Genomic DNA, 27158 nt, shown 5'->3' on the forward strand with positions numbered 1-27158 from the left:
AGGGGGGAGACACAGTTAGACAGTTGGGGGAGGGGGGAGACACAGTTAGACAGTTGGGAGAGGAGGGGGGAGACACAGTTAGACAGTGGAGGGAGAGGGGGGAGACACAGTTAGACAGTGGAGGGAGGGGAGAGACACAGTTAGACAGTGGAGGGAGAGGGGGAGACACAGTTAGACAGTTGGGGGAGGGGGGAGACACAGTTAGACAGTGGAGGGAGAGGGGGGAGACACAGTTAGACAGTGGAGGGAGAGGGGGGAGACACAGTTAGACAGTGGAGGGAGAGGGGGAGACACAGTTAGACAGTTGGGGGAGGGGGGAGACACAGTTAGACAGTGGAGGGAGAGGGGGAGACACAGTTAGACAGTTGGGGGAGGGGGGAGACACAGTTAGGCAGTGGAGGGAGAGGGGGGAGACACAGTTAGACAGTGGAGGGAGAGGGGGGAGACACAGTTAGACAGTGGAGGGAGAGGGGGAGACACAGTTAGACAGTTGGGGGAGGGGGGAGACACAGTTAGACAGTGGAGGGAGAGGGGGGAGACACAGTTAGACAGTGGAGGGAGAGGGGGGAGACACAGTTAGACAGTGGAGGGAGAGGGGGAGGGGGAGACACAGTTAGACAGTTGGGGGAGGGGGGAGACACAGTTAGACAGTGGAGGGAGAGGGGGGAGACACAGTTAGACAGTTGGGGGAGGGGGGAGACACAGTTAGACAGTTGGGGGAGGGGGGAGACACAGTTAGACAGTTGGGGGAGGGGGGAGGGGGGAGACACAGTTAGACAGTTGGGAGAGGAGGGGGGAGACACAGTTAGACAGTGGAGGGAGAGGGGGGAGACACAGTTAGACAGTGGATGGAGAGGGGGGAGACACAGTTAGACATTTGGGGGAGGGGGGAGACACAGTTAGACAGTTGGGGGAGGGGGGAGACACAGTTAGACAGTGGAGGGAGGGGGGAGACACAGTTAGACAGTTGGGGGAGGGGGAGACACAGTTAGACAGTTGAGGGGGGAGACACAGTTAGACAGTTGGGGGAGGGGGGAGACACAGTTAGACAGTTGAGGGAGGGGGGAGACACAGTTAGACAGTTGGGAGAGGGGGGAGACACAGTTAGACAGTTGGGGGAGGGGGGAGACACAGTTAGACAGTTGGGGGAGGGGGAGGGGGGAGACACAGTTAGACAGTTGGGGGAGGGGGGGGACACAGTTAGACAGTTGGGGGAGAGGGGGGAGACACAGTTAGACAGTTGAGGGAGGAGGGAGACACAGTTAGACAGTTGAGGGAGGAGGGAGACACAGTTAGACAGTTGAGGGAGAGGGGGGAGACACAGTTAGACAGTTGGGGGAGGGGGGAGACAGCAGTTAGACAGTTGGGGGAGGGGGAGACACAGTTAGACAGTTGAGGGAGGAGGGAGACACAGTTAGACAGTTGAGGGAGGGGGGAGACACAGTTAGACAGTTGAGGGAGGAGGGAGACACAGTTAGACAGTTGGGGGAGGGGGGAGACACAGTTAGACAGTTGGGGGAGGGGGGAGACACAGTTAGACAGTTGGGGGAGGGGGGAGACACAGTTAGACAGTGGAGGGAGGGGGGAGACACAGTTAGACAGTTGAGGGAGGGGGGAGACACAGTTAGAAAGTTGGGGGAGGGGGGAGACACAGTTAGACAGTTGAGGGAGGGGGGAGACACAGTTAGACAGTTGAGGGAGGGGGGAGACACAGTTAGACAGTTGGGGGAGGGGGGAGACACAGTTAGACAGTTGGGGGAGGGGGGAGACACAGTTAGACAGTGGAGGGAGAGGAGGGAGACACAGTTAGACAGTTGAGGGAGGGGGGAGACACAGTTAGACAGTTGGGGGAGGGGGGAGACACAGTTAGACAGTTGGGGGAGGGGGGAGACACAGTTAGACAGTTGAGGGAGGGGGGAGACACAGTTAGACAGTTGGGGGAGGGGGGAGACACAGTTAGACAGTTGGGGGAGGGGGGAGACACAGTTAGACAGTTGGGAGAGGGGGGAGACACAGTTAGACAGTTGGGGGAGGGGGGAGACACAGTTAGACAGTTGGGGGAGGGGGAGGGGGGAGACACAGTTAGACAGTTGGGGGAGGGGGGGACACAGTTAGACAGTTGGGGGAGAGGGGGGAGACACAGTTAGACAGTTAAGGGAGGAGGGAGACACAGTTAGACAGTTGAGGGAGAGGGGGGAGACACAGTTAGACAGTTGGGGGAGGGGGGAGACAGCAGTTAGACAGTTGGGGGAGGGGGAGACACAGTTAGACAGTTGAGGGAGGAGGGAGACACAGTTAGACAGTTGAGGGAGGGGGGAGACACAGTTAGACAGTTGAGGGAGGAGGGAGACACAGTTAGACAGTTGGGGGAGGGGGGAGACACAGTTAGACAGTTGGGGGAGGGGGGAGACACAGTTAGACAGTGGAGGGAGGGGGGAGACACAGTTAGACAGTTGAGGGAGGGGGGAGACACAGTTAGAAAGTTGGGGGAGAGGGGGGAGACACAGTTAGACAGTTGGGGGAGGGGGGAGACACAGTTAGACAGTTGGGGGAGGGGGGAGACACAGTTAGACAGTGGAGGGAGAGGAGGGAGACACAGTTAGACAGTTGAGGGAGGGGGGAGACACAGTTAGACAGTTGGGGGAGGGGGGAGACACAGTTAGACAGTTGGGGGAGGGGGGAGACACAGTTAGACAGTTGAGGGAGGGGGGAGACACAGTTAGACAGTTGGGGGAGGGGGGAGACACAGTTAGACAGTTGGGGGAGGGGGGAGACACAGTTAGACAGTTGGGAGAGGGGGGAGACACAGTTAGACAGTTGGGGGAGGGGGGAGACACAGTTAGACAGTTGGGGGAGGGGGAGGGGGGAGACACAGTTAGACAGTTGGGGGAGGGGGGGGACACAGTTAGACAGTTGGGGGAGAGGGGGGAGACACAGTTAGACAGTTGAGGGAGGAGGGAGACACAGTTAGACAGTTGAGGGAGGAGGGAGACACAGTTAGACAGTTGAGGGAGAGGGGGGAGACACAGTTAGACAGTTGGGGGAGGGGGGAGACAGCAGTTAGACAGTTGGGGGAGGGGGAGACACAGTTAGACAGTTGAGGGAGGAGGGAGACACAGTTAGACAGTTGAGGGAGGGGGGAGACACAGTTAGACAGTTGAGGGAGGAGGGAGACACAGTTAGACAGTTGGGGGAGGGGGGAGACACAGTTAGACAGTTGGGGGAGGGGGGAGACACAGTTAGACAGTTGGGGGAGGGGGGAGACACAGTTAGACAGTGGAGGGAGGGGGGAGACACAGTTAGACAGTTGAGGGAGGGGGGAGACACAGTTAGAAAGTTGGGGGAGGGGGGAGACACAGTTAGACAGTTGAGGGAGGGGGGAGACACAGTTAGACAGTTGAGGGAGGGGGGAGACACAGTTAGACAGTTGGGGGAGGGGGGAGACACAGTTAGACAGTTGGGGGAGGGGCGAGACCCAGTTAGACAGTGGAGGGAGAGGAGGGAGACACAGTTAGACAGTTGAGGGAGGGGGGAGACACAGTTAGACAGTTGGGGGAGGGGGGAGACACAGTTAGACAGTTGGGGGAGGGGGGAGACACAGTTAGACAGTTGGGGGAGGGGGGAGACACAGTTAGACAGTTGAGGGAGGGGGGAGACACAGTTAGACAGTTGAGGGAGGGGGGAGACACAGTTAGACAGTTGGGGGAGGGGGGAGACACAGTTAGACAGTGGAGGGAGGGGGGAGACACAGTTAGACAGTTGAGGGAGGGGGGAGACACAGTTAGACAGTTGAGGGAGGGGGGAGACACAGTTAGACAGTTGAGGGAGGAGGGAGACACAGTTAGACAGTTGGGGGAGGGGGGAGACACAGTTAGACAGTTGGGGGAGGGGGGAGACACAGTTAGACAGTTGGGGGAGGGGGGAGACACAGTTAGACAGTTGGGGGAGGGGGGAGACACAGTTAGACAGTTGAGGGAGGGGGGAGACACAGTTAGACAGTTGGGGGAGGGGGGAGACACAGTTAGACAGTGGAGGGAGGGGGAGACACAGTTAGACAGTTGAGGGAGGGGGGAGACACAGTTAGACAGTTGGGGGAGGGGGGAGACACAGTTAGACAGTTGGGGGAGGGGGGAGACACAGTTAGACAGTTGAGGGAGGGGGGAGACACAGTTAGACAGTTGAGGGAGGGGGGAGACACAGTTAGACAGTTGGGGGAGGGGGGAGACACAGTTAGACAGTTGAGGGAGGGGGGAGACACAGTTAGACAGTTGGGGGAGGGGGGAGACACATTTAGACAGTTGAGGGAGGAGGGAGACACAGTTAGACAGTTGGGGGAGGGGGGAGACACAGTTAGACAGTTGAGGGAGGAGGGAGACACAGTTAGACAGTTGGGGGAGGGGGGAGACACAGTTAGACAGTTGAGGGAGGAGGGAGACACAGTTAGACAGTTGAGGGAGGAGGGAGACACAGTTAGACAGTTGAGGGAGGAGGGGGGAGACACAGTTAGACAGTTGGGGGAGGGGGGAGACACAGTTAGACAGTTGAGGGAGGGGGGAGACACAGTTAGACAGTTGGGGGAGGGGGGAGACACAGTTAGACAGTTGAGGGAGGGGGGAGACACAGTTAGACAGTTGTGGAGGGGAGGGGGGAGACACAGTTGGGGAGGGGGTGACAGACAGTTGAGGGAGGGGAGGGGGGAACAGTTAGATAGTTGTGGGAGGAGAGGGGAGACAGTTAGATAGTTGTGGGAGGGGGGAGGGGGAGACAAACAGTTGGGGGAGGGAAGGGGAGACAGACAGTTGGGGAGGGGAAGACAGTTAGACCATTGGGGGAGGGGGGAGACAGACAGTTGGGGGAGGAGAGACAGTTAGACAGTTGTGGGAGGGGTGAGACAGTTAGACCGTTGGGGGAGGGAAGGGGAGACAGACAGTTGGGGAGGGGGGAGACAGTTAGACCGTTGGGGGAGGGGGGAGACAGACAGTTGGGGGAGGAGAGACAGTTAGACAGTTGTGGGAGGGGTGAGGGGGAGACAGACAGTTGGGGAGGGGAGAAGGTTAGACAGTTGGGGGAGGGGGGAGACAGACAGTTGGGGGAGGGGAGGGGAGACAGTTAGACAGTTGTGGGAGGGGTGAGGAACACAGACAGTTGGGGGAGGGGAGACAGTTAGACAGTTGTGGGAGGGGGGAGGAGAGACAGACAGTTGGGGGAGGGGAGGGGGAGACAGTTAGACCATTGGGGGAGGGGGAGACAGACCGTTGGGGGAGGGGGGAGACAGACAGTTGGGGGAGGGGAGGGGAGGGGAGAAGGTTAGACAGTTGGGGGAGGGGGGGAGACAGACAGTTGGGGAGAGGGGAGGGGAGACAGACCGTTGGGGGAGGGGGAGGGGAGACAGACAGTTGGGGGAGGGGGGGGGACAGACAGTTGTGGGAGGGGGGAAGGGAGACAGACAGTTGGGGGAGGGGAGGGGGAGACAGTTAGACCATTGGGGGAGGGGGAGACAGACCGTTGGGGGAGGGGAGGGGAGACGGACAGTTGAGGGAGGGGGAGGGGAGAAGGTTAGACAGTTGGGGGAGGGGGGGAGACAGACAGTTGGGAGAGGGGAGTGGAGACAGACAGTTGGGAGAGGGGAGGGGAGACAGACAGTTGTGGGAGAGGGGAGGGGAGACAGACAGTTGTGGGAGGGGGGAAGGGAGACAGACAGTTGGGGGAGGGGGGAAGGGAGACAGACAGTTGGGGGAGGGGGGAAGGGAGACAGACATTTGGGGGAGGGGAGACAGACAGTTGGGGGAGGGGAGACAGACAGTTGGGGGAGGGGAGGGGAGAAGGTTAGACAGAGACGCACACAGTCAGAGAATAGATCCCAAGTTGGGACATTGTTCTATCAACACAAGCTTCATTAATGATTAACAAGACACAGATCAATAACACATAATAACATAATACACAGATCAATAAAACATGATAACATAATACACAGATCAATAAAACATGATAACATAATACACAGATCAATAAAACATGATAACATAATTAACAGATCAATTAAACATAATAACATAATAGACAGATCAATAAAACATGATAACATAATAGACAGATCAATAAAACATAATAACATAATACACAGATCAATAAAACATGATAACATAATACACAGATCAATAAAACATGATAACAACAAGACCACGTGCACCTTGGGAGCAATAGGAGAGTCCATAGGATCAGGAGAAAGGCATCCGACTCGGAGTACCGTTCAACTGCTCGCTGTGCCTATAGGTCTAGGAACTAGGACGTAAACTTCTGCTGGACTGTCTGCAGTAAATCTAGCACGCTGTATTTGTCCTGTTGTCTTGACAATGTCAGGTTTTGGCCAGGACTGTTCTGTTTTTTTGTCACTAGATGTCCCCATTGCACCTTTTTTGTACCTTTTGTTTTTCCCTTGCTCTATTATTGTTTGCACCTGTATGTCGTTCCCTTGTTAGTATTTAATCCCTGTGTGTTCCTTAGTTCCTTGCTCAGTGTTTGTATGTTAGCACCCAGCCCCAGCCCCAGCCTTGTTGTGAACATATATTTTTCTCTTGTTGGATTTTCCAGAGGTTCTCTGGTTTTGTTCTTTTGTATTTTGGATTAGTCTTTTAGGTTTGTTTTTTCCCTGCTGTTTTTACCACTTTGTGGATTTTCTTTGTATTTTGGAAGTTATCTATTTTTTATTAAACCACCATCTCTAGTACTGCTGTGTCTGCCTCATCTTCTGGGTTCTGCCGATTTAGTGACTGTTTCTAGCACCGGGTCCTGACAGAAACACTGAGCCATTAAAATGAACCCAGAGGCAGCCAGTACCCAGGACTTTTTTCCCATGCTGTCCCACCACGAGGGGACTGTCCAACGTCACGAAGCTGCTCTGGTTCAGCAAGAGGCCTTAATGGCTGGACATTCTCAACTTCTGTCGGAGATGATGACTTCCATAAAGCAGATTTCTGATCAACTTTCTCCTGCAACCGCTTCTGCTCCAGTTCATCAGATTCAAGTGCCCGTGGCAGTTAACCCCCTGGCTGAACCTCGTCTGCCGCCTCCCCAACGGTTCTCAGGTGATCCGAGTGGTTGTAATGGGTTTTTCACCCAATGTTCTCTCTCCTTCGAGCTGCAACCCTCGTCATTTCCCACCGACCGGTCCAAGATAGCATATATCATCACCCTGCTGTCGGAAAAAGCCCTAGCCTGGGCTACTGCTGTGTGGGATGCCCAAAGTCCCTGCTGTGCCAGCTACTCTACCTTTGCTGAAGAATTCAAGCGAGTGTTTCAAGGTCCTACCAGCGGTCCTGACTCAGCCAAACAGCTCCTGACTCTCCGCCAAGGTCGGCGCAGCGTGACGGACTATGCCATCCAGTTCCGCACGGTGGCAGCAGCGAGTGGCTGGAATGACGAGGCGCTCACAGTGTGCTTTTTGAAGGGTCTTTCCGACACCATCCAAGATGAACTGGCCACTCGGGAACCACCGGACAACCTCGAGTCCCTGATCAAGTTGGCTTCACGCATAGACCAGCGTCTGAGAGAGAGAGAGCTCAACCGTAGATCTCTCACCCTAGCTCCTATCGGTCCCAGCTCCGAGTCTCCACCTTTATCCCCGCTGACTCCACCGGAACCCATGCAGGTTGGACGCATCTCCCAGGCTGAGAGAGACCGCCGGATGAGGGAGCGATGCTGTCTATATTGCGGCAAACCGGGCCATTTCCTCTCCACGTGTCCCGGGCTCCAGGGAAAACGCACTCTCCCGTGCAGGCCTGGGAGGACTGTAACGGGAAACATAACCTCCTCCCATCCATCCAACTCCCGCCTGCTCATTCCAGTTACCCTTTCCTGGGACAACCACGAGCTTCCCCTTCAAGCCTTGGTAGACTCTGGAGCCGCAGGTAACTTCATGGATGGTGTCTGGGCGAAGGAGAATGGCGTTCCCTCTGAACCTCTAAGTGACCCCATAAGGGTTACTACGTTGGATGGAAGCCCTTTGGGATCTGGACTTGTCACTCGTGTCACTACCCCCTTGCGTCTTTCAGTTTCCCAACACCAGGAAGTGATGAACTTTCATCTGACCTCGTGTTCCGAGTTCCCTCTCGTCCTTGGATACCCCTGGCTTCACAGCCATAACCCTCACATCGACTGGTCTGTGGGCACTATCAAGCAGTGGGGTCCTACGTGCCAAGCCACTTGTATCTTCCCAAGTTCCCCGAGTTCCCCTCCCGAGTCTCTAGAATCCATCGACCTGTCCCGAGTTCCCGAGTGTTACCATGACCTCAAACCGGTATTTAGCAAACAGAGGGCCACCAAACTACCACCCCATAGACCTTACGATTGCCCCATCGACCTGTTTCCGGGCACCTGCCCCCCCAGGGGTCGGATCTTTTCCCTATCTCCTCCCGAACGAGCTGCTATGGATACCTACATCAAGGACGCTCTGGCAGCAGGCCTCATGCGTCCATCCACCTCGCCGGCGGGAGCAGGGTTTTTCTTTGTGGCCAAAAAAGACGGGGGATTCAGTCCTTGCATCGACTACCGGGGACTTAATGCCATAACCGTCCGTAACCGCTACCCGCTACCCCTTATGGCCACAGCCTTTGAGCTGCTCCAGGAAGCAGTGGTCTTCACTAAGCTTGACCAGCGGAACGCATACCATCTTGTGCGGATCAAACCCGGTGACGAGTGGAAGACCGCTTTCAACACGCCTACTGGTCACTACGAATACTTGGTGATGCCCTTCTTCCTGACCAACGCCCCGGCTGTGTTCCAAGCGCTCATAAACGATGTGCTTAGGGATATGCTTAACATTTTCGTGTTTGTTTACTTGGATGACATCCTCATCTTTTCGAGCTCCCTTCAAGAACACACTAAGCATGTCAGACAAGTGCTCAAACGCCTCCTAGACAGCCATTTGTACGTTAAGCCGGAGAAGTGTGAATTCCATTCCTCTCGAGTACAGTTCCTGGGATTTGTAGTGGAACCCGGTCGAGTCCAGATGGACCCCAAGAAGGTAGGGGCGGTAGCAGATTGGCCCACCCCCAAGTCCGTTAAGGAAGTTCAGCGTTTCCTGGGCTTCACTAACTTCTACCGCAAGTTCATCAAGAACTTCAGCTCGGTGGCAGCCTCTCTCTCAGCTTTAACCAAGGGTGGCAACACAAGGTTTCTGTGGGGAAGAGAAGCTGAGACGGCCTTCCAAGGACTCAAGCAGCGCATCCTCTCTGCTCCCATCCTGACACTACCGACGGCGGATGAACCTTTTGTGGTGGAGGTAGACGCATCAGAGGTTGGTGTTGGAGCTGTCCTGTCTCAGAGGGGTGAAGACAAGAGGCTTCATCCTTGCGCCTTCTTCTCTCACCGGCTTACCCCGGCCGAGAGGAATTACGATGTGGGGGATCGTGAACTCCTAGCGGTTAAGATGGCATTGAAGGAATGGAGACACTGGCTCGAGGGGGCTTCTCAACCGTTTCAAGTGCTTACGGACCACAAAAATCTGGAGTATATCCAGCAGGCGAAGCGGTTGAACTCCAGACAAGCTCGATGGTCTCTTTTCTTCAGCCGATTCCAGTTTATTCTCACCTATAGACCCGGGTCGAAGAATCTCAAACCGGATGCCTTGTCACGAGTCTACTCTCCTGCCATTCGAGAAGATACTGACATGACTGTTCTTCCTGCCGCTAAGATCGTGGCTCCGATCTCGTGGCAAGTGGAGGATACCGTGAAACAAGCTCAAGCCATCGAACCGGGCCCTGGAGGAGGTCCTGCTAATCGGTTGTTTGTTCCCAAGGCAGCAAGGTCCCAAGTCCTTCTGTGGGGGCACTCCTCTCGCCTCACCTGTCACCCGGGCGTAGGTCGCACCTTGGAGTTCATCCAGCGTAAGTTCTGGTGGCCCACCATAAAAGAAGACGTTGCCACTTTCGTCAAGGCCTGTTCCGTGTGCTGCCAGGGCAAATCTTCTCACCTCCGCCCTCAAGGACTCCTTCACCCTTTATCTATTCCCCACCGACCCTGGTCCCATATCTCGCTGGACTTTATTACTGGCCTTCCTCCGTCCCATGGTAATACTACGATCCTAGTCATCATCGACAGGTTTTCTAAGGCGGCCAGGTTTGTTCCCTTGACCAAATTACCTTCTGCCAAGGAAACAGCTGAGTTGGTGATTAACCATGTGTTCCGAGTCTTTGGCATCCCGCAAGATATGGTTTCCGACAGAGGTCCCCAGTTCGCCTCAAGGTTTTGGAAGGCCTTCTGCCAACTCATAGGGGCCACGGCCAGTTTATCTTCAGGGTACCATCCGGAGTCCAACGGCCAAACTGAGAGGATGAATCAGGAGCTGGAAACCACCCTCAGATGTATGGTTTCCAACAACCCATCCACATGGTCATCCTTCATTGTTTGGGCTGAGTACGCGCACAACACCTTGTGCTCCTCCTCCACTGGTATATCCCTGCACGAGTGTCAGTTTGGCTATACTCCTCTATTGTTCCCGGACCAGGAGGCAGAAGTCAGAGTGCCTTCAGCCTCGAGGTTCATCAGACGCTGTCGGCTTACGTGGAAGAAGGCCCGTCTTAATCTTCTGCGTTCCTCTCAGCAGTACCAACGACAAGCCAACAGACGTCGCCGTCCCGGTCCTACCCTGTACCCCGGCCAGAGAGTATGGCTCTCAACAAAAAACTTACCGCTACGGGTGGAGTCTCGCAAGCTGTCCCAGAGATTCATCGGACCCTTTAAGATTGCCAGGAGAGTCAATCCCGTTACTTTTCGCCTGCACTTACCCAGATCCCTTAAAATCAATCCCACATTTCACATTTCTTTATTAAAACCTGTTGTTTTTTCTCCCCTTATTCCGGCAGGCAGACCTCCCCCTCCGCCCCGTGTCATCGGAGGCCAGTCGGCTTATACCGTCCACCGGATACTGGACTCCCGCCGGGTGCAGCGGTCCTGGCAGTATCTGGTGGACTGGGAAGGCTACGGTCCCGAGGAGCGCTCCTGGGTTCCTGCCAAGGACATACTGGACCCTGACCTCATTCGTCAGTTCAGGGTCCTCCACCCTGAGAAGGCTGGTAGGAACGTCAGGAGCCGTTCCTAGGAGGGGGATTCTGTCAGGTTTTGGCCAGGACTGTTCTGTTTTTTTGTCACTAGATGTCCCCATTGCACCTTTTTTGTACCTTTTGTTTTTCCCTTGCTCTATTATTGTTTGCACCTGTATGTCGTTCCCTTGTTAGTATTTAATCCCTGTGTGTTCCTTAGTTCCTTGCTCAGTGTTTGTATGTTAGCACCCAGCCCCAGCCCAAGCCTTGTTGTGAACATATATTTTTCTCTTGTTGGATTTTCCAGAGGTTCTCTGGTTTTGTTCTTTTGTATTTTGGATTAGTCTTTTAGGTTTGTTTTTTCCCTTGCTGTTTTTACCACTTTGTGGATTTTCTTTGTATTTTGGAAGTTATCTATTTTTTATTAAACCACCATCTCTAGTACTGCTGTGTCTGCCTCATCTTCTGGGTTCTGCCGATTTAGTGACTGTTTCTAGCACCGGGTCCTGACAGACAATCTGTTGTTCCACAAATCTCAATCAAGTGTCTTACTCAGCAACACATTAACAATGCTCCACACCTTACTGAGTGATGTTTTGTGTGTGTGTGTGTGTGTGAGTGTGAGTGTGAGTGTGAGTGAGACCAGTTTAAGGGCTTCTAGAACCCTTAAACAGTAAAGAGAAAGAGCCCCAGCAACACAATTAGACCGAATCAAAACTACACGACAAAACTAAAAGATAATTACTCGACACATTGGAAAGAATTAACAAAAAAAAATAAGCTAACTAGAACGCTATTTGTCCCTAAACAGAGAGTACACACTGGCAGAATACCTGACCACTGTGACTGACCCAAACTTAAGGAAAGCTTTGACTATGTACAGACTCAGTGAGCATAGCCTTGCTATTGAGAAAGGCCGCCGTAGGCAGACATGGCTCTCAAGAGAAGACAGGCTATGTGCACACTGCCCACAAAATGAGGTGGAAACTGAGCTGCACTTCCTAACCTCCTGCCAAATGTATGACCATATTAGAGACACATATTTCCCTCAGATTACACAGATCCACAAAGAATTTAAAAACAAACCCGATTTTGATAAACTCCATAAACTCCCTCGGTGAAATACCACCATGTGCCATCACAGCAGCAAGATTTGTGACCTGTTGCCACAAGAAAAGGGCAACCAGTGAAGAACAAACACCATTGTAAATACAACCCATATTTATGTTTATTTATTTTCCGTTTGTACTGTAACTATTTGTACATCGTTACAACACTGTATATATATAATATGACATTTGAAATGTCTTTATTCTTTTGGAACTTGTAATGTTTACTGTTAATGTTTTATTGTTTATTTCACTTGCTTCGGCAATGTAAACATATGTTTCCCAATAAAGACTTTCAATTCAAATTGAATACACAGAGACAGAGACAGAGAGAGGGAGAGAGAGAGACAGAGAGAGAGTGGACAAAGGATGTAAGTGTTGGGGACATTCTTACCCAGGCTACAGCCATGATGCCCAGGGCGAAGAGGGAGGGTCCCAGGAGGTTCCACAGGCCGTGACGGTCCAACTGGAGAGCCATGGAGAGAGTCATGGCCCCGAGCAAATACAGCACCTGGAGAGAGAGGAGAGAGGGTTAAACACCCACCGACAGACAGGATAAAGAGGGTTAAACACCCACCGACAGACAGACAGGGTAAAGAGGGTTAAACACCCACAGACAGACAGACAGACAGGGTAAAGAGGGTTAAACACCCACAGACAGACAGACAGGGTAAAGAGGGTTAAACACCCACCCACCGACAGACAGGATAGAGAGGGTTAAACACCCACAGACAGACAGACAGGGTAAAGAGGGTTAAACACCCACCCACCAACAGACAGGATAGAGAGGGTTAAACAACCACAGACAGACAGACAGACCGAGACAGGATAGAGAGGGTTAAACACCTACACACACAGAGAGACAGACAGGATAGAGAGGGTTAAACACATACACACACAGACAGACAGACAGGATAGAGAGGGTTAAACACCTACACACACACAGAGAGACAGACAGGATAGAGAGGGTTAAACACCTACACACACAGAGAGACAGACAGGATAGAGAGGGTTAAACACCCACAGACAGACAGACAGACAGGATAGAGAGGGTTAAACACCTACACACACAGACAGACAGACAGACAGACAGACAGACAGACAGACAGGATAGAGAGGGTTAAACACCTACACACACAGACAGACAGACAGACAGGATAGAGAGGGTTAAACACCCACAGACAGACAGACAGACAGGGTAAAGAGGGTTAAACACCCACCCACCGACAGACAGGATAGAGAGGGTTAAACACCCACAGACAGACAGACAGACAGACAGGGTAAAGAGGGTTAAACACCCACCCACCGACAGACAGGATAGAGAGGGTTAAACACCCACAGACAGACAGACAGACCGAGACAGGATAGAGAGAGTTAAACACCCAAAGACAGACAGGATAAAGAGGGTTAAACACCCACCCACCAACAGACAGGATAGAGAGGGTTAAACACCCACAGACAGACAGACAGACAGACCGAGACAGGATAGAGAGGGTTAAACACCTACACACACAGACAGACAGACAGGATAGAGAGGGTTAAACACCCACAGACACACAGACAGACAGACAGACAGGATAGAGAGGGTTAAACACCTACACACACAGACAGACAGACAGAATAGAGAGGGTTAAACACCTACACACTGTCAGGACCCGGTGCGAGAAACAGTCACTAATAATCAGCAGAACCCAGAAGATGAGGCAGACACAGTAGTTCTAGAGATGGTGGTTTAATTAAAGAACAAAATCTTCAGGCCAAAATCTAAATCCACAATGTCCAAAATAAAGCCAAGAGGCACAAAATGGATATCCTCAAAAATACAAAGAAAACTCCACAAAGTGGTAAAAAACAGCAGGGAAAAACAAACCTCAAAAGACTACTCAAAATTACACAAGAACTAAACCAGAGAACCTCTGGAAAATCCAATCCGAGAAATATATGTTTCACACAAAAAGGCTTGGTCTGGGGCTGGGTGCTAACATACAAACACTGAGCAAAGAACTGAGGAACACACAGGGTTTAAATACAAACAAGGGAACGACCTACAGGTGCAAACAATAAAAGAGCAAGGAAAAAACAAAAGGTTCAAAAAAGGTGCAATGGGGACATCTAGTGACAAAACCAGAACAGTCCTGGCCAAAACCTGACACACACACAGAGAGACAGACAGGATAGAGAGGGTTAAATACATACACACACAGACAGACAGACAGGATAGAGAGGGTTAAACACCTACACACACAGAGAGACAGACAGGATAGAGAGGGTTAAACACCTACACACACAGACAGACAGACAGGATAGAGAGGGTTAAACACCTACACACACAGAGAGACAGACAGGATAGAGAGGGTTAAACACCTACACACACAGACAGACAGACAGGATAGAGAGGGTTAAACACCTACACACACAGACAGACAGACAGGATAGAGAGGGTTAAACACCTACACACACAGACAGACAGACAGGATAGAGAGGGTTAAACACCTACACACACAGACAGACAGACAGGATAGAGCGGGTTAAACACCCACAGACACACAGACAGACAGACGGGATAGAGAGGGTTAAACACCCACAGACACACAGACAGACAGACAGGATAGAGAGGGTTAAACACATACACACACAGACAGACAGACAGGATAGAGAGGGTTAAACACCTACACACACAGAGAGACAGACAGGATAGAGAGGGTTAAACACATACACACACACAGACAGACAGACAGGATAGAGAGGGTTAAACACCTACACACACAGAGAGACAGACAGGATAGAGAGGGTTAAACACATACACACACAGACAGACAGACAGGATAGAGAGGGTTAAACACCTACACACACAGACAGACAGACAGGATAGAGAGGGTTAAACACCTACACACACAGACAGACAGACAGACAGGATAGAGAGGGTTAAACAGCTACACACACAGACAGACAGACAGGATAGAGAGGGTTAAACACCTACACACACAGACAGACAGACAGACAGACAGGATAGAGAGGGTTAAACACCTACACACACAGACAGACAGACAGACAGGATAGAGAGGGTTAAACACCTACACACACAGACAGACAGACAGGATAGAGAGGGTTAAACACCTACAGACACACAGACAGACAGACAGACAGGATAGAGAGGGTTAAACACCCACAGACAGACAGACAGACAGACAGACAGACAGACAGACAGACAGACAGACAGACAGACAGACAGGATAGAGAGGGTTAAACACCCACAGACAGACAGACAGACAGGATAGAGAGGGTTAAACACCTACACACACAGACAGACAGACAGGATAGAGAGGGTTAAACACCTACAGACACACAGACAGACAGACAGGATAGAGAGGGTTAAACACCCACAGACAGACAGACAGACAGACAGGATAGAGAGGGTTAAACACCCACAGACAGACAGACAGACCGAGACAGGATAGAGAGGGTTAAACACCCACAGACAGACAGACAGACCGAGACAGGATAGAGAGGGTTAAACACCCACAGACAGACAGACAGACAGACAGGATAGAGAGGGTTAAACACCCACAGACAGACAGACAGACCGAGACAGGATAGAGAGGGTTAAACACCCACAGACAGACAGACAGACCGAGACAGGATAGAGAGGGTTAAACACCCACAGACAGACAGACCGAGACAGGATAGAGAGGGTTAAACACCTACACACACAAAGCTCTCCTCCCCTGCCAGTCTGTGTGATTTGATTAGTGGCAGAAACAGATTTCTGCACCGCTCAGCAAAATGAAAACCTCTAGAAGACAGCAGATGTTTGGTCAGGCACTCTCTCTTTCCCTCTCTCTCTCTGTCTCTCAATATTTCTTCATCACTCTCACCACTTCTCTCCCATTCTCTCCCTCTCCCTTTCTCTCTCTCTCTCTCTCGCTCTCCCTCTCCCTCTCTCTTTGTCACTCATTTTGTCTCTGTCAGAGTGAGACAGAAGGAGGGAGGGATGGAGTGAGGTAGAAGGGAGGAAGTACCTGCTAGTGTTTACTGTAGAATACAGCAGAATGTCAACAACCAGAGAATAAACGGTGACAGACTCCCACATCTTTGTTTCAGCTATTTCTACTTCTCTCTAATATGAAGGTGGTTCTACTGTCTCTGTAATGTGTAGATTATCTATAGAGATTAATTATTCTGAACAAAAATATAAACCCAACATGTAAAGTGTTTCATGAGCTGAAATAAAAAATCCCAGAAATGTTATATGCACAAAAAGCTTATTTCTCTCAAATTCTGTGTACAAATTTGTTTACATACCTGTTAGTGAACATTTCTACATGACCAAGATAATCCATCCACCTAACAGGTGTGGAATATTAAGAAGCTGATTAAACAGTATGATCATTACAAAGGTGCACCTTGTGCTGGGGACAATAAAAGACCACTCTAAAATGTTTTGTCACACAACACAATGCCACAACACAATGCCAAAATGTCTTAGGTTTTGAGGGAGGGTGCAATGCTGTCTGCTGGAATGTCCACCAGAGATGTTTGCCAGAGAATTGAATGTTAATTTCTCTACCATAAGCTGCCTCTCCTACATCGTTTAAGAATTTGTCAGGACATCCAACCAGCCTCATAACCGCAGACCACGTGTAACCACGTATCACAATTCCAGTGGGTCAGAAGTTTACATACATTGAGTTGACCGTGACTTTAAACAGCTTGGAAAATTCCAGAAATTGATGTCATGGTTTTAAAAGCTTCTGATAGGCTAATTGACATCATTTGAGTCAATTGGAGGTGTACCTGTGGATGTATTTCAAGGCCTACCTTCAAACTCAGTCTTTTTGCTTGACATCATGGGAAAATCAAAAGAAATCAGCCAAGACCTCAGAAAAAAGTTGTAGACCTCCGCAAACGCCTGATGGTACCACGTTCATCTGTACAAACAATAGTACTATAATAGTATAAACACCATGGGACCACGCAGCCGTCATAACGCTCAGGAAGGAGACGCGTTCTGTCTCCTAGAGATGAACATACTTTGGTGCGAAATGTGCAAATCAATCCCAGAACAACAGCAAAGGACCTTGTGAAGATGCTGGAGGAAACAGGTACAAAAGTATCTATATCCACAGTAAAACGAGTCCTATATTGACATAACCTGAAAGGCCGCTCAGCAAGGAAGAAGTCACTGATCCAAAACCACCATAAAAAAGCCAGACTACTGTTTGCAACTGGACAAGGGGACAAAGATCATACTTTTTGGAGAAATGTCTTCTGGTCTGATGAAACTGTTTGACCATAATGACCATCGTTATGTTTGGGGGGAAAAGGGGTATGCTTGGAAGCCGAAGAACACCATCCCAACCGTGAAGCACGGGGTGGCAGCATCATGTTGTGGGGGTGCTTTGCTGCAGGAGAGACTGGTGCACTTCACAAAATAGATGAAATCATGAGGAAAGGAAAATTATGTTTATAAATGGAAGCAACATCTCAAGACATCAGTCAGGAAGTTAAAGCTTGGTCGCAAATGGGTCTTCCAAATGGACAATGACCCAAAGCATACTTCCAAAGTTGTGGCAAAGTGGCTAAGGGACAACAAAGTCAAGGTACTGGAGTGGCCATCACAAAGCCCTGACCTCAATCCTATAGAACATTTGTGGGCAGAACTGAAAACGCGTGTGGGAGCAAGGAGGCCTATAAACCTGACTCAGTTACACCAGCTCTGTCAGGAGGAATGGGCCAAAATTCACCCAATTTATTGTGGGAAGCTTGTGAAAGGCTACCCGAAACGTTTGACTCAAGTTAAACAATTTAAAGGCAATGCTACCAAATGCTAATTGAGTGTATGTAAACTTCTGACCCACTGGGAATGTGATGAAAGAAATAAAAGCTGAAATAAATCATTCTCTCTGCTATTATTCTGACATTTCACATTCTTAAAATAAAGTGGTGATCCTAACTGACCTAAGACAGGGAATCTTTACTAGGATTAAATGTCAGGAATTGTGAAAAACTGAGTTTAAATGTATTTGGCTAAGGTGTATGTAAACATCCAACTTCAACTGCATATATATTTGTATAAAATATATATATATGGTTTTCTGATACCCCTTTTGTTAAGGTATCTGTGACCATCAGATGCATATCTGTATTCCCAGTCATGTGAAATCCATAGATTAGGGCCTAATGAATTTATTTCAATTGACCGATTTCCTTTATATGAATAAAATCTTTGAAATTGTTGCATGTTGCGTTTATATTTTTGTTCAGTGTAGTTAACTCCTCCATGTCATCAGGCCAAAACTCCATCCCACCAAAACAACTCTTTTCACCAAAAGGGCAATTTTCACATTTTCACAAATGCCTTCAGCCAAAACTATTGGCCAACAATTAACCTCCTTTGTCAGTCTGTGGAACCCCCTTTTCATGTCATATGTTTGTTTAGTATCTAGGAGATATTCATTCGGAAAGTATTCAGACCCTTTGACGTTTTCCACATCTTGTTATGTAACAGCCTTATTCTAAAATTGATTAAAAATTGTTTTTCCTCTTCATTAATCTAGACGCATAAACCCATAAATACAAAGCAAAAACAGGATTTTAGACATGTTTGCAAATTTTTAACAAATAAAAAAACTGAAATATCACATTTACATAAGTATTCAGACTCTTTACTCTCTACTTTATTGAAGCACGTTTGGCAGTGATTACAGCCTCTATTCTTCTTAGGTATGATGCTACAAGCAAGGCACACCTGTATTTGGTGAGTTTCTCCCATTCTTCTCTGCTGATCCTCTCAAGCTCTGTCAGGTTGGATGGGGAGCGTCGCTGGACAGCTATTTTCAGGTCTCTCCAGAGATGTTAAATCGGGTTCAAGTCCGGGCTCTGGCTAGGGCACTCAAGGACATTCAGAGACTTGTCCCGAAGCCACTCCTGCGTTGTCTTGGCTGTGTGATTAGGGTTGTTGTCCTGTTGGAAGACGAACCTTCGCTCCAGTCTGAGGTTCTGAGCGCTCTGAAGTAGGTTTTCATCAAGGATCTCTCTGTACTTTGCTCCGTTCATCTTTCCCTTGATCCTGACTAGTCTCTCATGGTCTGAGAGTCCTGTTGGTGCCTTTTGGCAAACTCCAAGCGGGCTGTCATGTTACTTTTACTGAGAAGTGACTTTCGTCTGTCCGCTACCATAAAGGCCTGATTGGTGGAGTGCTGCAGAGATGGTTGTCCTTCTGGAAGGTTCTCCCATCTCCACAGAGGAACTCTGGAGCTCTGTCAGAATGACCATCGGGTTCTTGGTCACCTCCCTGACCAAGGCCCTTCTCCCCCGATTGCTCAGTTTGACTGGGCGGCCAGCTCTAGGAAGAGTCTTGGTGGTTCCAAACTTCTTCCATTTAAGAGTGATGGAGGCCACTGTGTTCATGGGAACCTTCAATGCTGCAGAAATGTTTTGGTACCCTTCCCCAGATCTGTGCATTGACACAATCCTGTCTTGGAGCTCTACAGACAATTCCTTCGACCTCATGGCTTGGTTTTTGCTCTGAAATGCACTGTCAACTGTGGGACCTTATATAGACAGGTGTGTGTCTTTCCAAATCATGTCCAATCAATTAAATTTACCACAGGTGGTAAATTGTATTTGTCACATACACATGGTTAGCAGATGTTAATGCGAGTGTAGCGAAATGCTTGTGCTTCTAGTTCCGACAATGCAGTAATAACCAACAAGTAATCTAACCTAACAATTCCACAACTACTACCTTATACACACAAGTGTAAAGGGATAAAGAATATGTACATAAAGATATATGAATGAGTGATGGTACAGAACGGCATAGGCAAGATGCAGTAGATGGTATAGAGTACAGTATATACATATGAGATAAGTAGTGTATGGTATGTAAACATTATATAAAGTGGCATTGTTTAAGTTACTAATGATACATTTATTACATCCAATTTTTTATTATTTAAGTGGCTAGAGATTTGAGTCAGTATGTCAAGAGACTGGGCATTGGTGAGTAGGAGCGGTGCGCAATGTGCCCGTCTACGGAGCCTGACCAGAAGACCGCTTCGTTTGCCCCTTCTGCGGCGCCGTTGTTTTGGGAAGCCTACTGGGATCCAATCCATTGTCCTGGGTGGTGGTCCAAACAGAGGATCTGCTTCGGGAAAGTCGTATTCCTGGTCGTAATGTTGGTAAATTGACGTTGCTCTTTTATCCAATAGTTCCTCCCGGCTGTATGTAATAAGACTTAAGATTTCCTGGTGTAACAGTGTAAGAAATAATACATAAAAAAACTAAATACTGCATAGTTTCCTGAGAATGCGAAGCAAGGCGGCCATCTCTGTTGGCGCCATGCACAATATCGAGTATCATAGCAAAGGATCTGAATGCCTATGTAAATAAGCTATTTCTGTTTTGTATTTTTAATACATTTGCTAAAAACGTCTAAAAACCTGTTTCCCGCTTTGTCATTATGGGGTATTGTGTGTACATTGATGAGGAAAAAAAACATTTAATACATTTTAGAATAGGGCTGTAATGTAACAAAATGTGATAAAAGGCAAGGGGTCTGAATACTTACCGAATACCGAATGCTCTGTAGATAAAACAGGAAGCTGGGGCTCATAATAATGGAATGGAGCAACATGGAAACCATGTGTTTGTTTCATTCCACTGATTCCACTGCAGCCATTACTACGAGCCCGTTCTTCCCAATTAAGGTGCCAACAACCTGTGATACATAACTAACCTGTTTAATGATAGACTTGAGCCTGGGCATAGAGTTGGATAGAGCACTAACCTGTTTGATGATAGACTTGAGCCTGGGCATAGAGTTGTATAGAGCACTAACCTGTTTAATGATAGACTTGAGCCTGGGCATAGAGTTGGATAGAGCACTAACCTGTTTGATGATAGACTTGAGCCTGGGCATAGAGTTGGATAGAGCACTAACCTGTTTAATGATAGCCTTGAGCTTGGGCATAGAGTTGGATAGAGCACTAACCTGTTTAATGATAGACTTGAGCTTGGGCATAGAGTTGGATAGAGCACTAACCTGTTTAATGATAGACTTGAGCTTGGGCATAGAGTTGGATAGAGCACTAACCTGTTTAATGATAGACTTGAGCCGGGCCATAGAGATGACGGTGACCCAGACAGACATGAGGGAACCCAGAAAGTCACAGAACTGGAGAACATCGTATTCCATGATACAGAACACCACGATACCAGGCTGGTCACACGCATGGTAGAACTGAAATTAAACACAATATATAACATTAAATATAACATTGACATTTATAACATTAAATATAACATTAAACATTAAATACTGTAGCATTGTAGAACTAGAATATAACACATTTAAGAAAATAATAATTTGGTACAACTGGAATAAATAAATGACATTCATAAAAATAAGGTTGATAATGTGAAGTATTTCAGTTTTAAAAACATGGAGTGTGTATTGTTCACATGCTTTTCTATACCACAATGAGCAGACCATGAATGGGGAACCTGGCGCCATCCCTACGGTGAAGCATGGTGGTGGTAGAGAGCCTTGTAGTGAATGACTGTATATCTTCATGTTAGAAACATTGTCTGAGTACTTAATATCAGTAATATTTTGGTAATCTGGGCTCTATGTTGATGTTCCATTACACCAGTGTTCATTTCATCATCAATAACTTTGCTGAAACAATTTTTCTTGAATAAAACTAATGGCGATAACGAGACAAATTGTTTTTAATTTTTGTTTGAATGAAAATTGTAACGAGACGAAAATTCCAAGTGAGACTAATGGACATTCAATTTGACACGATGTTGCTTCTCATCAGGACACTTCAATCACTCGTCTCTCTTTTGGACGGATGCCAGCCAGGACACTTCAATCACTCGTCTCTCTTTTGGACGGATGCCAGCCAGGACACTTCAATCACTCGTCTCTCTTTTGGACTGATGCCAGCCAGGACACTTCAATCACTCGTCTCTCTTTTGGACGGATGCCAGCCAGGACACTTCAATCACTCGTCTCTCTTTTGGACTGATGCCAGCCAGGACACTTCAATCACTCGTCTCTCTTTTGGACGGATGCCAGCCAGGACACTTCAATCACTCGTCTCTCTTTTGGACAGATGCCAGCCAGGACACTTCAATCACTCGTCTCTCTTTTGGACGGATGCCAGCCAGGACACTTCAATCACTCGTCTCTCTTTTGGACGGATGCCAGCCAGGACACTTCAATCACTCGTCTCTCTTTTGGACAGATGCCAGCCAGGACACTTCAATCACTCGTCTCTCTTTTGGACAGATGCCAGCCAGGACACTTCAATCACTCGTCTCTCTTTTGGACAGATGCCAGCCAGGACACTTCAATCACTCGTCTCTCTTTTGGACAGATGCCAGCCAGGACACTTCAATCACTCGTCTCTCTTTTGGACGGATGCCAGCCAGGACACTTCAATCACTCGTCTCTCTTTTGGACAGATGCCAGCCAGGACACTTCAATCACTCGTCTCTCTTTTGGACAGATGCCAGCCAGGACACTTCAATCACTCGTCTCTCTTTTGGACGGATGCCAGCCAGGACACTTCAATCACTCGTCTCTCTTTTGGACAGATGCCAGCCAGGACACTTCAATCACTCGTCTCTCTTTTGGACAGATGCCAGCCAGGACACTTCAATCACTCGTCTCTCTTTTGGACAGATGCCAGCCAGGACACTTCAATCACTCGTCTCTCTTTTGGACAGATGCCAGCCAGGACACTTCAATCACTCGTCTCTCTTTTGGACAGATGCCAGCCAGGACACTTCAATCACTCGTCTCTCTTTTGGACAGATGCCAGCCAGGACACTTCAATCACTCGTCTCTCTTTTGGACGGATGCCAGCCAGGACACTTCAATCACTCGTCTCTCTTTTGGACGGATGCCAGCCAGGACACTTCAATCACTGGTCTCTCTTTTGGACAGATGCCAGCCAGGACACTTCAATCACTCGTCTCTCTTTTGGACAGATGCCAGCCAGGACACTTCAATCACTCGTCTCTCTTTTGGACGGATGCCAGCCAGGACACTTCAATCACTCGTCTCTCTTTTGGACAGATGCCAGCCAGGACACTTCAATCACTCGTCTCTCTTTTGGACGGATGCCAGCCAGGACACTTCAATCACTCGTCTCTCTTTTGGACAGATGCCAGCCAGGACACTTCAATCACTCGTCTCTCTTTTGGACAGATGCCAGCCAGGACACTTCAATCACTCGTCTCTCTTTTGGACAGATGCCAGCCAGGACACTTCAATCACTCGTCTCTCTTTTGGACAGATGCCAGCCAGGACACTTCAATCACTCGTCTCTCTTTTGGACAGATGCCAGCCAGGACACTTCAATCACTCGTCTCTCTTTTGGACAGATGCCAGCCAGGACACTTCAATCACTCGTCTCTCTTTTGGACAGATGCCAGCCAGGACACTTCAATCACTCGTCTCTCTTTTGGACGGATGCCAGCCAGGACACTTCAATCACTCGTCTCTCTTTTGGACGGATGCCAGCCAGGACACTTCAATCACTCGTCTCTCTTTTGGACGGATGCCAGCCAGGACACTTCAATCACTCGTCTCTCTTTTGGACAGATGCCAGCCAGGACACTTCAATCACTCGTCTCTCTTTTGGACAGATGCCAGCCAGGACACTTCAATCACTCGTCTCTCTTTTGGACAGATGCCAGCCAGGACACTTCAATCACTCGTCTCTCTTTTGGACAGATGCCAGCCAGGACACTTCAATCACTCGTCTCTCTTTTGGACAGATGCCAGCCAGGACACTTCAATCACTCGTCTCTCTTTTGGACGGATGCCAGCCAGGACACTTCAATCACTCGTCTCTCTTTTGGACGGATGCCAGCCAGGACACTTCAATCACTCGTCTCTCTTTTGGACAGATGCCAGCCAGGACACTTCAATCACTCGTCTCTCTTTTGGACGGATGCCAGCCAGGACACTTCAATCACTCGTCTCTCTTTTGGACTGATGCCAGCCAGGACACTTCAATCACTCGTCTCTCTTTTGGACGGATGCCAGCCAGGACACTTCAATCACTCGTCTCTCTTTTGGACGGATGCCAGCCAGGACACTTCAATCACTCGTCTCTCTTTTGGACGGATGCCAGCCAGGACACTTCAATCACTCGTCTCTCTTTTGGACTGATGCCAGCCAGGACACTTCAATCACTCGTCTCTCTTTTGGACAGATGCCAGCCAGGACACTTCAATCACTCGTCTCTCTTTTGGACAGATGCCAGCCAGGACACTTCAATCACTCGTCTCTCTTTTGGACAGATGCCAGCCAGGACACTTCAATCACTCGTCTCTCTTTTGGACAGATGCCAGCCAGGACACTTCAATCACTCGTCTCTCTTTTGGACGGATGCCAGCCAGGACACTTCAATCACTCGTCTCTCTTTTGGACAGATGCCAGCCAGGACACTTCAATCACTCGTCTCTCTTTTGGACGGATGCCAGCCAGGACACTTCAATCACTCGTCTCTCTTTTGGACAGATGCCAGCCAGGACACTTCAATCACTCGTCTCTCTTTTGGACAGATGCCAGCCAGGACACTTCAATCACTCGTCTCTCTTTTGGACAGATGCCAGCCAGGACACTTCAATCACTCGTCTCTCTTTTGGACAGATGCCAGCCAGGACACTTCAATCACTCGTCTCTCTTTTGGACAGATGCCAGCCAGGACACTTCAATCACTCGTCTCTCTTTTGGACGGATGCCAGCCAGGACACTTCAATCACTCGTCTCTCTTTTGGACGGATGCCAGCCAGGACACTTCAATCACTCGTCTCTCTTTTGGACAGATGCCAGCCAGGACACTTCAATCACTCGTCTCTCTTTTGGACGGATGCCAGCCAGGACACTTCAATCACTCGTCTCTCTTTTGGACTGATGCCAGCCAGGACACTTCAATCACTCGTCTCTCTTTTGGACGGATGCCAGCCAGGACACTTCAATCACTCGTCTCTCTTTTGGACGGATGCCAGCCAGGACACTTCAATCACTCGTCTCTCTTTTGGACGGATGCCAGCCAGGACACTTCAATCACTCGTCTCTCTTTTGGACTGATGCCAGCCAGGACACTTCAATCACTCGTCTCTCTTTTGGACAGATGCCAGCCAGGACACTTCAATCACTCGTCTCTCTTTTGGACAGATGCCAGCCAGGACACTTCAATCACTCGTCTCTCTTTTGGACAGATGCCAGCCAGGACACTTCAATCACTCGTCTCTCTTTTGGACAGATGCCAGCCAGGACACTTCAATCACTCGTCTCTCTTTTGGACAGATGCCAGCCAGGTCACTTCATATGTAACTTAACCTCAAGTAGAAACATTAATGTCTTTGATAATCTTTGCTTTCATATCGGCCATTTTTGCTCTGGTCATGTCAGAAGCTCTATTTTATATTTAACTGAAATACATTGACTATTTTCTGACTAAAATTGACTGTGACTAAAACTGTCCAGAGTTTTAGTCGACTGGTGACAACTAGGATGGAAGGATGAAATAGGATTAAAATTTTACGAATATTAAAACTAAATGTAAAATAGCTGCCAAATAAACACTGCATCACTGACTGACAACTTCCTTCATGTTTTGTACGTCTTGTATGTCACAGGCCTATGAGAGTCATTCAGTTCAACGCATCTCTCTATCCTGGGTATTGTATTAAACTCTAGAGTCCTAAATGACAAGGTTAAACACATCTCTCTATCCTGGGTATTGTATTAAACTCTAGTCCTAAATGACAAGGTTAAACACATCTCTCTATCCTGGGTATTGTATTAAACTCTAGAGTCCTAAATGACAAGGTTAAACACATCTCTCTATCCTGGGTATTGTATTAAACTCTAGAGTCCTAAATGACAAGGTTAAACACATCTCTCTATCCTGGGTATTGTTTGCAACATATACATTGTTGGAACACGTATCTTAACCATTACAGCTGCAAAGAGGAACTAGACAAGGATGTCTGTTATCACCAATGTTATTCACTGTTGTGTTTTCTTCACAATGACATTCAAATGTGTGTGCGCACTTGTGTGGGTGTGTGTGCGTGTCGGTGTGTTAGCGTGTGTGTGTAGGTCGGTGGGTGGGTGTGTGGATGTGTGTGTGTGTGTGAGAGTGTGTGTAGGTGTGTGTGTGTGTGTGTGTGTGTGTGTGAGAGTTTGTGTAGGTCGGTGTGTGCTTGTGTGAGTGTATGTGTGTGTGTGTGTGTGTGTGTGTGTGTGTGTGTGTGTGTGTGTGTGTGTGTGTGTGTGTGTGTGTGTGTGTGTGTGTGTGTGTGTGTGTGTGTGTGTGTGTGAGAGAGTGTATGTAACTCACAGTAGAAAAGAACATGGTGAAGATGTATACAGAGGCCTCCAGGAGGTAGTGGCCGCGGACAGCGATCACCACGGGAGGAACGAACATCAGGTTACTGAGGCAGAGCAGCAAGGTGGACAGGAGCTGGAAACCGTAGGAATAGGCCTCCGAGGGATCGGTACAGCCCCAGCCGTCCCAGCCTGGACCCAGGAGAGACAGGTTAACACAGATACACACACACACACGATAACGCAAACACACGTTTACAAGAGAGGTATGCTAACACAGACATTAACCAGGGCATAGTACAGTACAAGGTTGGGGTCAGATTCTGATTTTTGAATTGAGTCACGACAAGAGTTCTGTCGTTTTGTCTTTTTCATTTTTTCCGGGTTACCACAGTTCCCTGTGGGTTTGAGCCTCGGGCTCCCGTGGTTCATCAAATCTGGTCGATTGGTGTTCTGTTGTTTCGGACTTGTTGTTTTGGCGGTTCCTTGTATGAGTTCTGACATTTCAGGTCACAAGGTAAGTATTGTTCTTGGAACTGTTGGGTCTATGGACTTGGGCTGCAGTAGCAGAATGTCAGTGTGCGAAGCCAAGTTGTAGCAGGTTCTGGTTCCCTATATGGGACTCTGACAGTTCAGGCTTCTCAG

General features: G+C 48.9%; 1 protein-coding gene across 1 annotated transcript in view; it reads right to left on the reverse strand.

Annotated features, from left to right (window-relative positions):
* tmem8b (transmembrane protein 8B) overlaps window positions 1-27158 on the reverse strand; it is a 375967-nt gene that overhangs the window by 20406 nt on the left and 328403 nt on the right. Inside the window, exons 10-12 of the mRNA XM_071352000.1 lie at window positions 26527-26705; window positions 21249-21395; window positions 12546-12662 (exon numbers count right to left, since the gene is read on the reverse strand). Coding sequence (XP_071208101.1) covers window positions 12546-12662; window positions 21249-21395; window positions 26527-26705 — 443 coding nt within the window. The remainder of the gene's footprint in view (window positions 1-12545; window positions 12663-21248; window positions 21396-26526; window positions 26706-27158) is intronic.

The sequence above is a fragment of the Salvelinus alpinus genome, chromosome 19, assembly GCF_045679555.1.
Source record: "Salvelinus alpinus chromosome 19, SLU_Salpinus.1, whole genome shotgun sequence".
In the NCBI taxonomy this organism is placed as follows: Eukaryota; Metazoa; Chordata; class Actinopteri; order Salmoniformes; family Salmonidae; genus Salvelinus; species Salvelinus alpinus.